The 13,825-nt window shown below is 47.6% G+C and overlaps 1 protein-coding gene across 3 annotated transcripts in view; it reads left to right on the plus strand.

The window, feature by feature from the left end:
* The window catches only part of LOC135917388 (uncharacterized), a 153,729-nt gene that overhangs the window by 104,782 nt on the left and 35,122 nt on the right, over nt 1-13,825 (plus strand). Inside the window, exon 1 of one of the 3 annotated variants that reach the window (XM_070533587.1) lies at nt 10,338-12,255. The exons of the other annotated variants lie outside the window; for them this stretch is intronic. Within the exon in view, the coding sequence (XP_070389688.1) occupies nt 12,250-12,255 (6 nt within the window). The 5' untranslated portion in view covers nt 10,338-12,249. Of the gene's footprint in view, nt 1-10,337; nt 12,256-13,825 lie in introns of those variants that run through there. 3 annotated transcript variants of the gene reach the window in all.

Raw genomic sequence — 13,825 nt, forward strand, 5'->3', positions numbered from 1 at the left:
TGGATGCACAGCAAGAGGGGCTCACCTTAATGACCGACCCCCAAACCCCCACTAGAACGGGGAATAGTGTCAGCATAGACACCTCACCCGACCTCACATTCGTCAAAAACGTGGGAGATGCAACCTGGGTTAATACCCAGGAAAACCTAGGTAACGATCACTTTATTCTCGAAACAGTGGTGAGCGCAGGCCCTGCCAGGAGAAAAGGCAGAAACCAGCTAATTGTTGAATGGGATGCCTTTCGCAAATTAAGAAGGGAGACGGCAGGGAGTGAGATAAGGGATATTGATGAATGGGCTAAGAAACTAGGCCAGGACGTTAAAAACGCAACCAAGGAGATAACGGAGGACTCTGCACTGGATATAGAGGACAGCCACCTCCTCCATATGTGGGAGGCTAAGCTCAGCATGGAAAAACGGCTCAGGAGGCAAAGGTGGAACCGTAATCTCAGGAGACGGATCGCTAGGCTCAATAAAGATATAGAAGATTACGCGCTCAAACCAACCAGGCAGAACTGGGAGTCCACCTGCGATAGGATGGACGGAAATATAGGCCTAGCTAGGACATGGAATCTACTCCGCTACCTGCTGGATCCACAGGGCTGCAAAACAGCGCAGCGACAGAACCTTCAAAAAATTCTTCACTTGTACGAAGGTACGGAGGTAGATCTAATGAAGGACATACAGGAGAGATACATAGGGGACACTAGCAAGGAACCCCTACCTAACTATGAAGGCGTAGGCAACTCCAGCCTAGACGAACCCATCAGCGAGGCGGAGGTCCGGGCGGAGATTGCCAAGCTCAAAACCAAATCAGCTTCAGGCCCGGATGGCGTTAGCAATAAAATGCTACGCAATCAAGACGATAACTCTATAGCTGCATTAACTAACTTTATGCAGAAGTGCTGGGAAGAGGGTAAACTACCAAATCAGTGGAAAACCGCTAAGGTGGTGATGATCCCAAAACCAGGCAAGAAATTCCAGATAGAGAACTTAAGACCTATCTCTCTAACCTCTTGTGCAGGCAAGCTTTTGGAGCACGTTATTCAAACGCGGCTCAATAACTACATGGAGGATAATGACCTCTATCCGCATTCGATGGTGGGCTTTAGGCCCAGGCTCTCCACCCAGGACGTGGTGCTGCAACTAAAACACCAAATCATCGATGCGGAAACGGGGGACGCAAAGGCAATTCTAGGGCTTGACCTAGCGAAGGCTTTTGATAACGTCACACATAAAGTCATTCTTGAGAACCTTCAGGACTTGGGAGTAGGCGTACGAACCTACAATTACATTAGGGACTTCTTGTCAGACCGAGAAGCAAAAATCCAGATTGGAGAATGCCAATCGGATGACATTAAATTAGACAGCAAAGGGACCCCACAGGGCTCTGTGCTCTCGCCGTTTCTTTTCAATGTGGCCATGATCAAACTCCCTGAAAGACTGGAGGCTATTGAAGGACTAAATCACAGCATATACGCTGATGACATTACGTCGTGGATAGCTAGAGGAAGCGATGCCCAAATAGAGGAAACCCTCCAAAGGGCTATCCAGGCAGTTGAAGGTTATGTCGGACCTAGGGGACTTAAATGTTCACCGCAAAAATCGGAACTGCTTCTATACCAGCCGAAAGGCAGGGCCAGTAAGGAGGAACCGCAAATCTCTCTCACAGCTGGGGGGATCCCCATTCCAAAAGTGGACAAAATCAGAGTTCTGGGACTTTTTATTGAGGCCAACGGTTTTAATGGCGAAACAATAAGGAGACTAGACGGCTGCGCACTGCAGACCATGAGGCTGATCCGCAGGATCGCCAACAGGTGGTCCGGGATGAGAGAAGCGAATCTAGTTAGGCTAGTCCAGGCCTTTCTGATAGGTAAAATAGCTTATGTTGCTCCCTTCCTCAGTTTTAGGTCATTCGAGAAGAAGAAGATTGATGGCATCATACGTAAAAGTATAAAACAGGCGCTGAGGCTTCCCATCCGCACTGCAAATGAAAAGCTTTTAGCTCTAGGGCTCCACAACACGCTTGAGGAGATTATTGAAGCAGTGAGGATCTCGCAGTATGAGAGACTTGCGGGAAGCCCTACGGGCAGGAAAATCCTAGCTAGGCTGGGCATAAACTATGAGGGGCAGGAAAGCATCACAGTAGACCTGCCGCGAAGCGTGCGGAACCGACTAATAATCCCACCACTACCTCAAAACATGCACCCAATCCATCACAAGAAACGCAACAGAAACGGGCCGAGGCTCTTGAGAAGCGTTTCAAAAACTCGAAGGACGTGCTCTACGTTGATGCTGCAGACTATGGCAACGGCCGCATGGCCCTAGCTGTAGCAAGCGCTGAAACTAGATTGATAGCCAGGGGCACAGTTCCAACGGATTGCTCTCAAATTGGAGAAGAATCTGCCATAGCACTTGCAATTGCAAGTACTTCAGCCAAAATTATAGTCAGCGACTCTAAGGTTGCGGTGATGAACTTTGCCAGAGGCAGAATTTCTCCCGAGGCGAACAGAATCCTGCAGACCTGCAGAGGTAGCAGGAAAATTGAAATAATCTGGGCACCTGCGCACGCCGCCCTCGCTGGGAATGAGGCGGCCCACGAATTAGCTCGAGGACTCACATTCCGAGCTGGTGGGCTAGCCGAAGGCTTCTGGGGCGAGACCGCTTAGTGTGCTACAGAGAGATCACACAACACTACAGACTAGGGCGGGTTAAATATCCTCCGGCTGATGCATCCCTAAACAAGAGCCAGGCCTCCACTTGACGTCGCCTGCAAACCAACTCGTTTCCAAGCCCGGTGTCGTGCAGCCACTACTACCCGGGTCAGTACTCTAGCCAGTGTAAGCTATGTAAAGCCAGGGCTAATCTTAATCACATTCTGTGGGAATGCCCACAGGCTCCCTCTGAGGGAAGAATAACGTCTTTAGAACAATTGAAAACCTTATTACTCAGCTCCGATCCGGAGATTCAACTGAAGACCGTCCAACTGGCCGAAATCGCCGCTAGGGTCCAAGGACTCCTGGCCGTCGTCTAGGTGGGAAGACTTAAAGCCTTCCCTACATCTGTTGGACAAATAGAGTTTTACAATCCAAAATCTAACCAACACGGATTTCAAAGGAACTTCTCTTGTTAAATACAAAGATTAGAATTAACAACTGATTTGCATACTAATGTGGAATAGAATCTACTAACTGATTGAGCTTTTCGAGACTTGTGAAAAGCGTTTGTCCTCGTAGCACATCAGTGTTTCATTTTGAAATTATGTGCTCTTAAATTAGATTATGTTACACTAACATGGATTCGAAATTTCCTTTCCAATCGTCAGCAATTCACAGCAGTTAATAATCTTTCCTCTCCTCTTTCACACGTTACCTCAGGTGTACCACAAAGTAGCGTTCTTGCACCGTTACTACTTCTAATATGCATCATTGACCTGCCCGATAACATTTCCTGTCGGCGTCGTCAGGCTCGTCTACCGGGTAACGAGACAGGCAGTCAGCGTCCTTGTGTAGTCGGCCAGATTTGTAGGTGACAGTACATGAATATTCTTGGAGGCGTAATGCCCAGCGACCAAGTCTTCCTGTATGATCTTTCAGTGAGCATAACCAGCAAAGCGCGTTATGATCTGTGGCAACGGAAAAGGGTTGGCCATATAAGTATGGGGGAACTTCGCAACCACTCAAACTAGGGCCAGACACTCACGCTCAGTGATGGAATAGTTGCGCTCGGCGGGTGAGAGGAGCCTGCTGGCGTAAGCGATAACATGGTCGTTGCCGCGCTGGCGTTGTGCTAGTACTGCGCCAATTCCGTGACCGCTGGCATCAGTACGGACTTCGGTAGGCGCAGAAGGATCGAAATGGGCCAGAACGGGAGGCGTTGTGAGAACGTCGATTAGATGCGAGAATGAAGAGGCCTCGTTATCGCCCCGCTGGACAGGGGCGTCTTTTTTCAAAAGCTCGGTTAGCATGACTACAGCATGACTGTAGGTTAGCAAACAGCATGACTAATGCTGTTTTTCTCCGCGTACAAGGCATCAGCTGTTAGCTGGAGAATCCCCGTCGGGCACCAAATAATGATTTCCATTCAAGAGTGAACTTCACAATATGTAATGTGTAACACAATTCTAAAGCACCAATCTAGTGATTTCAGGTAGACGCTTGATGTGGAACTTTGCAAGAAAAAAAAATGACCTCAATGCAACAACACAAAATAGAGAAAGAGCAAACACTAGTATGGCAGCCATCTGACTCATATGACTCAAACATCATAAACATATGAATGATACTTGCTAAAAATACTAAAACATACTAGCGATAAAGTTACAGGAATAGTATGCAATTTCTTCTGCACATAACGGAAAAAAGGTAACTGTTCTTGTATTTCTACTATCTTCGAGTAGCATCTCCCCGCAGGGGCGTCTGCGTCAGCAGGCGTTTGGTGTGTGGCAACACCACGGACCCGAGCACACGAGGGTTGGACCCTCCCGCGTGTAGCCGTGCGCGGCTTAGCCGTGTCTTGGGAAAAGGGGATCCTGGGGGTTGAGCCGATGCTGGGTGTTTGGACCTTTAAGGCCCCCCGGCGGACGCAACACACCCCTTTGGCCTCTGCTTCACATAGACGGCACCTCCAGACTGACCCACCTGGAGGACATCGGCAGTCGCCTTTTCCTCTCTCTCCCTCCTCAAATCTTCGTCTTTATCTCTCACTTTTTTACCTTTCCTGTCTCCTTCTCTCTTCTTTTTACTTCCTTTCTCCTGGCGGCAAGGGTTAACCCTGTGTGGCTATCCAACCTTGGGTACACCATATTCGGTTATAGTGACGGCGTACGACTGGCGTCGTGCAGACTTGTATGCAAGCTCTGCCGCGTCCCCTCGTTGGGCTCCGTGGTGGGCGGTCGGCGCTGTTGCCGAATATATACAATTTTTCATGCAAACTTCTTTCCCCTCCCTTGCTGATCGCCCTCAGAAACGAGGGCGCACCGAAGATGTTTTCAAGTTTTTTGGACGTCAAACCCAGAATTTTCCCCGCTTTCACGTTATTCATTCTGAAAAGCCAAACAAAGTAGTCCGAAACATTTCACCATTCCTTGTTTCAAAATCCCTGACTGATGCTTTTGGTTCAGGTTACAAGGTGTCGAGGATGGCAAGCGGCGACCTCCTCTTGGAGCTCCGCGATGTAAAACAATACGAGAAACTACCGCAACTAGTTTCATTTGGCGAGACCCCCATAACAGTAACCCCACACCGTACAATGAACACCACCCGTGGTGTTGTGTCAGATGATGATTTACTTGAGCTGACTGAAGCGGAACACTTGGAGGGCTTCAGCGAACAAAATGTGATCAACGTCAGAAGAATAAAGATGAGGCAGGAGGTAAGGAAATTGCGACCAAACACCTAATTCTCACATTCAATTCAAGTGTCCTGCCCGAATCAATCGAGGCCGGGTACATAAAGCTCCGTGTCAGGCCTTACGTGCCCAATCCACTCCGTTGTTTCAAATGTCAGCGCTTCGGCCACAGCTCCCAGAGCTGCCGCGGCCGCCAAACTTGTGCTAAATGCAGTGCCACAGAACACACCACTGAAACTTGTGAGAACGCTCTCCAGTGTGTAAACTGTGATGGGGAGCACGCCGCGTACTCACGGTCGTGCCCATCCTGGAAGAAAGAAAAAGAAATAGTAACGATCAAAGTGAAAGAAAATATCTCATTCAAGGAGGCACGCAGGCGGGTTGCATACCTGCCAAAGAAAAGCTTTGTCGAAGTGACGCGTCAGGGGGCAGCGTCACAACGGCGTCCGGCGCCTGTCCGACCCACAAACAGTGAGTCGGCAGTTACGCCGTCTGCCCCCACGGTGGTTGCAGCTAGCGCTGCTCCGCCAACCGAGCAGAAGGGACCTTCTACCCCGAAGTTGGGCGCAGCTGAGACTGCTCCAACCACCCCGGCCCCTTCCAGCGCTGGCAACAGCCGGCGCAGCCAAATTCCCCAGGGAGCCCCATCGACCACCGGGCCGGTGGGCGCCGGGGTCTTGCCCCCCAAGGCGGGACCCTCTCTAGTTACTTCTCGCTCGCAAGAGCACGTGTCCGGCGCCTCACACGAGGCAATGGACACTACACCTAACCTCAAGGCGCCCCAAGCGCCTAAGGAGCGGCGAGGATCCCTCGAACGCTCCAGAAAGGGCAAAACTCCCGTTACAGGGCCTCGAAAGGGCTCTGTAATTTAATCTCTGTAATTTCGATAATCACTACTTCTGTACACACAGCACCTACTGACCTCCAATATGGATACACAAATAATTCAATGGAACATCAGAGGTCTTCTTAGGAACCTTGATGATGTGCAAGAGCTTATCCAAAAACACAATCCACTAGTGCTGTGTCTACAGGAAACACACCTAAAACCACAACATACAAACTTTCTCCGACCGTATATTAAGTTTCGCAAAGATCGCGATGATGCTGTCGTATCTTCAGGCGGCGTTGCCATTTTGATTCATAAAAGTGTTTCCTGTCAGCGTTTACAGCTACAAACGCCCCTTGAAGCAGTGGCGGTTCGAGCTGTTCTTCTGGATAAACTCGTCACCATTTGCTCGATCTACGTACCCCCACGCTACAAATTAAACAAACATGAATTTCAGTCATTTATAGACGAGTTGCCAGAACCCTATGTTATTCTTGGGGATTTCAATGCGCACAGCTCCCTGTGGGGCGACACTCGTACAGACGCGCGAGGTCGTCTTGTTGAACAGTTCCTTTCTTCTTCAGGTGCGTGCTTGCTCAATAAGAAGGAAGCCACGTATTACTCCCTAGCAAACAGAACCTTTTCTTCAATAGATCTTACCATAGTTTCCCCGTCCATACTGCCCGAACTCGAATGGGAAGTCACGAACAATCCTTACGGGAGCGACCACTTCCCTATACTGATAAGAACATCTAAAGAAAACGAATATCCTCCGCAAGCTCCTAGGTGGAAGATAGACACAGCTGACTGGGAGAAATTTCGAACTCTCACTAACATCTCATGGGCCGACATGTCTTCTCTAGAAATTGATGCTGCTGTGGAGTATCTTACATTATTCATAATAGATGCCGCATCAAAATGCATATCCGAAGCGAGTGGTCTGGCATGCAAACGACGTGTACCGTGGTGGAACAGCGAATGTAGGATCGCCCGTAAGAATCAGAACAAGGCGTGGGGGTTGCTACGCGCTTCTCCCACTGCAGAGAATCTTATGAACTTTAAGAAAACTAAATCCCAAGGCAGGCGAACCCGCCGACAGGCCAGAAGAGAAAGCTGGCACAAGTTCTTATCGAGTATTAACTCGTTTAGGGATGAGGCCAAAGCCTGGAACAGAGTTAATAGGATTAGAGGGCGGGAAACACATTCACTCCCCCTGGTAAACACACAGGGCGATACACTGCAAGACCAGGCAGACTCACTTGGGGAATATTTTGAGAGCGTTTCAAGTCAAACAAATTATACACAATCCTTCCTCAAATACAAACAAACAGAAGAACGTAAGCCATTAACAAGAAAAGGTCGAGAGAATGAGCCTTACAACCGTCCTTTTTGTATTGCCGAATTGAGAGCTGCCTTGAGCGCATGCAACAGCTCTGCACCAGGATCTGACAGAATCATGTATGAAATGCTCAAACACTTACACAATGACACGCACGTTACACTACTCACACTTTTCAACACCATTTGGGATGCAGGGTACCTTCCAGCTGCATGGAAGGAAGCCATTGTGATCCCTGTTTTGAAACAAGGCAAGGACCCTTCCTCAGTGGCAAGTTACCGCCCGATAGCCCTCACAAGTTGCATTTGTAAGGTGTTCGAAAAAATGATAAATCGGCGACTCATCTTTTTCCTTGAACAGAGCAAAATTCTTGATCCTTACCAGTGCGGCTTCCGAGAAGGACGCTCCACAACTGACCACCTTGTACGTGTAGAAGCAAATATCCGGGACGCATTTGTACACAAACAATTCTTCTTATCCACATTCCTCGATATGGAGAAGGCGTACGATACGACCTGGCGTTACGGAATCTTAAGAGCCTTGTCAGAAATGGGCATCCACGGTAATATGCATAATATAATAGAAAGCTATCTGTCAAATCGTACCTTCCGAGTAAAAGTCGGCAATGCACTTTCACGCCCTTTTACGCAAGAAACGGGTGTACCCCAAGGAGGCGTGCTCAGCTGCACACTCTTTATAGTGAAGATGAACACGCTTCGTGCTTCATTACCACCCGCCATCTTTTACTCTGTCTACGCGGACGACATTCAAATAGCTTTCAAATCTTGTAACCTCGCAGTCTGCGAGAGACAGGTACAGCATGGCCTGAACAAAGTCTCAGTGTGGGCGGACAAGAATGGATTTAAGATCAATCCTAACAAAAGCTATTGCGTTCTTTTTACAAGAAAGAGAGGCCTGGTTCCGGATCCTTCCTTAGAACTGTGTGGACAACGAATACCTATCAGCAAAGAGCACAAATTCCTAGGTATCATACTTGACTACAGACTCACTTTCGTCTCCCACATTAAACATCTTAGAGAAAAATGTCTGAAAACAATGAATATAATGAAACTTCTATCCCAAACTACGTGGGTTAGTGACAGAAAGTGTTTAATGAATCTATATAAGAGCCTCATTCGATCGCGACTAGACTATGGTGCCGTGATTTATCACTCTGCCGCCCCGAGCGCACTAAAGATGCTAGACCCAGTGCACCATCTAGGAATCCGACTGGCCACTGGCGCTTTCAGAACGAGTCCCACACAAAGTCTATATGTAGAATCAAATGAATGGTCTCTCCACCTACAGAGATCATACATCAGCTTTACATATTTCCTTAAAATACGCTCCAATCCTGAACATCCATGTTTTCATAACGTTACCGATATGACGTGCGCTACACTTTTCAGCAATCGTCCCTCCATAAGACAGCCTTTCTCGCCGCGTGTGAAGGAGCTTAGCGAGGAAATGCATGTCCCACTCCTCGAGCATCGATTAATGCACCTAACCTCCTTGGGAGTGGCAGGCGATACAGTGTGACATATCCTTTTTAAAAGTTACAAAGCACGCTTCTGAGGCCGAAATCCGAATGCATTTCCTAGAGCTCCAGCACAAGCACTCCTGCGCAGAGTTTTACACAGATGCTTCGAAGTCAAATGCCGGGGTATCCTATGCAGCCGTCGGCCCATCGTTTTCGGAATCCGATGTACTGCATTCGGAAACAAGTATCTTTACGGCCGAGGCCTACGCATTACTCTCTGCTGTAAAGCACGTAAGAAAATCGAAACTTCCAAAAGCAGCGATCTATACAGACTCTCTCAGCGTCGTGAAGGCCTTAATGTCACTCAGCAAACATAAAAATCCCGCATTTAATGAACTATATTCGGTCTTGTGCAAAGCATACTCAACTAACCAGAACATCATAATATGCTGGGTCCCTGGCCACAGGGGAATCAAAGGTAACGTTCTGGCGGACGAGATGGCCACGTCAATCACATTGCAAGCTGTTAACCCTACCGCTGCAGTGCCTGTCACAGATATGAGGCCTTTCTTGCGAAGGAGGCTGCGAGATCACTGGCAACACATGTGGGATGCGGAAACGGAGAATAATTAAAACTTCTTTCTGGGCGAGTTGGTGCATACTTGACATAAAACTGTTTACAGCGCAAACACATGCAACCACAAAGTAAGGGACAGGACACAAGCGCTGATTGTCAACTAACATTTATTAACGGAAGACGGGTGCCTTATATAAGGGGAAAGGCAGAAGCGAAAGGGGAAGGGAATGATACAATCGGGGAAAAAGATGATGCGCATCGATAAACGAACATGCCAGCAGTCAACGCATTCAGGCGCGAAGAAACAAGAAAACGATGAAACTAGACAAACACTAACAAAAGACGAGGGATACTAAGATACAGTGAAATCAGAAAGCAGCCGCTTCCAAAAATTGAAGCTCTGCCGCAAAAAGCGATACAGAAGGGGTGCTTACGCACTTGCTGCCATATTTGTGTATGTAGAACGTTTCCAAACTGACGCGCGCCGTCTCGTCGGCACTCTTCCCGAGAATCTTCGTCTCTCCCAAACGAGCCTCGCAACCTGTGCATCCAATTACATGCGCGACCAAATGTGCGTACTTGTCCTTTAAGTTGCTTAAATTTCGGGCATGTTCCCCCAAGCGTTCATTAATGCAGCGGCCGGTTTGGCCGACATAAGCCTTTCCACACTTCAAGGGAATGGCGTAGACCACTCCTTTGGAACACTTGATGAACGGCTTCTCATGTTTTAGCTGGCAACCTCTTTTTTTAGAGTTACAGATGCGTGGGCATAACTGCGCCAGCTTGTTGGGTGCCGAAAAAACAACGGAAACACCATGCCTGTTGGCTACCTTCTTAAGACTGTGCGAAGTCTTGTGCAGGTACGGCACAACCAAAGGCTTGTCGGTCTTCCGACGGTCATCTTTTACTCGTGTTCCCAGTTTTAGCTTCTGAAGGAGGGTCTCAGACACCGCAATCAAAACCGAATGGGGGAATCCCGCCGCCACAAGTCGGCTGGCCTGATTCTCAAAACTTGTCTGCATCAGGTGCGGGCACGACTTCTGAAGAGACGATTCCAAACAGTGCGACGCTATAGCTCTTTTTACAGTTTTGGAATGCGCTGAATCATATGGCAGCAAGTCCTTTTTTGCGCGAGGGAAGTAGCCCCAGCCAACGTGGTTTTCATCAAAGGTTTGTCGCAGGTCTAAAAACTGTAAGGCATTTGCGTCAGGTAGTTCGTGGGTAAAATTTAGCCCAAGTGCATGCTTGTCAAATGCGTTTAAAACTTCACCTACTGTAGAGAGGTAGGTGAAGGCCGTCTGCTTTTTTAAAAGCACTAAAAAGTCATCTACGTATCTAAAAACCTTTAAAACGAACCCCCCCAAAAACGACCTATCTAAAAATCTATCTACCTTTGCTAAAGAAATATCGCAAAGAATTGGAGCCACGCAGGACCCAATGCAGATACCGTTGCGCTGCAAAAAAGGCAGGTTGTCATAAACAATAAAAGTAGATTTGAGGTAAAACTGCAACAATGATATAAAATTATCTACTGACAAGCCTGTTGAGTTCCGGAATGACACTTCGCCGTTTGCTTCAACGCATTCTCTAACAGCCAACAAAAGCTGATCCTGAGGCACAGAATAAAACAAGTCCTGTACATCTACAGAAAAACCAAAGCCAATGTTGTCTGTGCTCTCAAGAAACAGCGCGACATCCGTAGATTTCTTTGTTAAGAACGGATCATCCAAAGCAAGTGTTTTGAGATGCTTTTGCAAAAACCGACTAACGTTTATTTGCCACGAACCTTCTTCACTAACGATAGTCCGGAATGGAATATCTGGTTTGTGGGTCTTGGCTGTAAAAAATGCGTTTAGGCTACTACCTCTGCTATTAGCAATATCCCTCGCAAGTTTGTCAAGATTTAATTCCCTGCAGAAGTTAATAAACTTGGTCTTGACCCTAACGGCACTCTTCTTAATGGGCTCAAAATTCTTATTGATTGCCACTTGCGCTTTTTCATTGAACATTCCCTTTGGTAGAACAACAAACCCTGTCTCTTTGTCTGCTTGAACAAGCATAAGGTTATTTCTTTTGAACAAAGAAACCACACCATTTAACACATTTCTATGATTCTGCGCGTCAAGAACGTTTGTTGAGCACTTTCGCAGACAGTGTACACCCTCAAGAAGGCAGCGGTCCCGGTCCTCTTCATTTCTCGCTTTCATGGCCAATTTCCTGTTCGTTGCAATCAGCTCATGGGCTGGGACACCAGGCTCCAAACCATATTTTGGGCCCTTCTGCAGGAGACGTGTTACATTCTCAGGCAGGGAAACATTTCCTAGGACGGTTACACTTCTTTTACTCCCTTGTGTAGTGTCCCTGTTGTTTAGACAAGACAGCAACAGGTTCAGAAGGCACCTCCAATGGTACTCCGTGAGTTGAGCAGCTGTTTTCATCAGCGACGCTAGCTTTCTTGCGGCGAGCCATCCGGGGTGGTCAACGTAGCAAAGCAATCGAAGCCAATCTTGAAACAGACGAACTTGCCGCCACAGTTCTGACCGCATTAATCTGCACAGTCTTTTAACGTGTCCCCACGACGGTTTTACAGGGCCAAAGAGAGCACTTACTTCATCTGGGACGAGGCCCTTGCGGATACAGAAGGCGTAGCGTCTTGCCCGGCATGTAGCGTTCACGATGTGGGTAAGTAAAAGGTCAGTGGTGCAAGAAGAGGGAAGAACACAGAAGGAAGGGCCCACTGAACAAGAAAGGTACTTCATTAAAACTTCTTTCTGGGCGAGTTGGTGCATACTTGACATAAAACTGTTTACAGCGCAAACACATGCAACCACAAAGTAAGGGACAGGACACAAGCGCTGACTGTCAACTAACATTTATTAAAGGAAGACGGGTGCCTTATATAAGGGGAAAGGCAGAAGCGAAAGGGGAAGGGAATGATACAATCGGGGAAAAAGATGATGCGCATCGATAAACGAACATGCCAGCAGTCAACGCATTCAGGCGCGAAGAAACAAGAAAACGATGAAACTAGACAAACACTAACAAAAGACGAGGGATACTAAGATACAGTGAAATCAGAAAGCAGCCGCTTCCAAAAATTGAAGCTCTGCCGCAAAAAGCGATACAGAAGGGGTGCTTACGCACTTGCTGCCATATTTGTGTATGTAGAACGTTTCCAAACTGACGCGCGCCGTCTCGTCGGCACTCTTCCCGAGAATCTTCGTCTCTCCCAAACGAGCCTCGCAACCTGTGCATCCAGTTACATGCGCGACCAAATGTGCGTACTTGTCCTTTAAGTTGCTTAAATTTCGGGCATGTTTCTTGAGAGCACAGACAACATTGGCTTTGGTTTTTCTGTAGATGTACAGGACTTGTTTTATTCTGTGCCTCAGGATCAGCTTTTGTTGGCTGTTAGAGAATGCGTTGAAGCAAACGGCGAAGTGTCATTCCGGAACTCAACAGGCTTGTCAGTAGATAATTTTATATCATTGTTGCAGTTTTACCTCAAATCTACTTTTATTGTTTATGACAACCTGCCTTTTTTGCAGCGCAACGGTATCTGCATTGGGTCCTGCGTGGCTCCAATTCTTTGCGATATTTCTTTAGCAAAGGTAGATAGATTTTTAGATAGGTCGTTTTTGGGGGGGTTCGTTTTAAAGGTTTTTAGATACGTAGATGACTTTTTAGTGCTTTTAAAAAAGCAGACGGCCTTCACCTACCTCTCTACAGTAGGTGAAGTTTTAAACGCATTTGACAAGCATGCACTTGGGCTAAATTTTACCCACGAACTACCTGACGCAAATGCCTTACAGTTTTTAGACCTGCGACAAACCTTTGATGAAAACCACGTTGGCTGGGGCTACTTCCCTCGCGCAAAAAAGGACTTGCTGCCATATGATTCAGCGCATTCCAAAACTGTAAAAAGAGCTATAGCGTCGCACTGTTTGGAATCGTCTCTTCAGAAGTCGTGCCCGCACCTGATGCAGACAAGTTTTGAGAATCAGGCCAGCCGACTTGTGGCGGCGGGATTCCCCCATTCGGTTTTGATTGCGGTGTCTGAGACCCTCCTTCAGAAGCTAAAACTGGGAACACGAGTAAAAGATGACCGTCGGAAGACCGACAAGCCTTTGGTTGTGCCGTACCTGCACAAGACTTCGCACAGTCTTAAGAAGGTAGCCAACAGGCATGGTGTTTCCGTTGTTTTTTCGGCACCCAACAAGCTGGCGCAGTTATGCCCACGCATCTGTAACTC

Source organism: Dermacentor albipictus, chromosome 2 (genome assembly GCF_038994185.2).
Source record: "Dermacentor albipictus isolate Rhodes 1998 colony chromosome 2, USDA_Dalb.pri_finalv2, whole genome shotgun sequence".
Lineage (NCBI taxonomy): Eukaryota > Metazoa > Arthropoda > Arachnida > Ixodida > Ixodidae > Dermacentor > Dermacentor albipictus.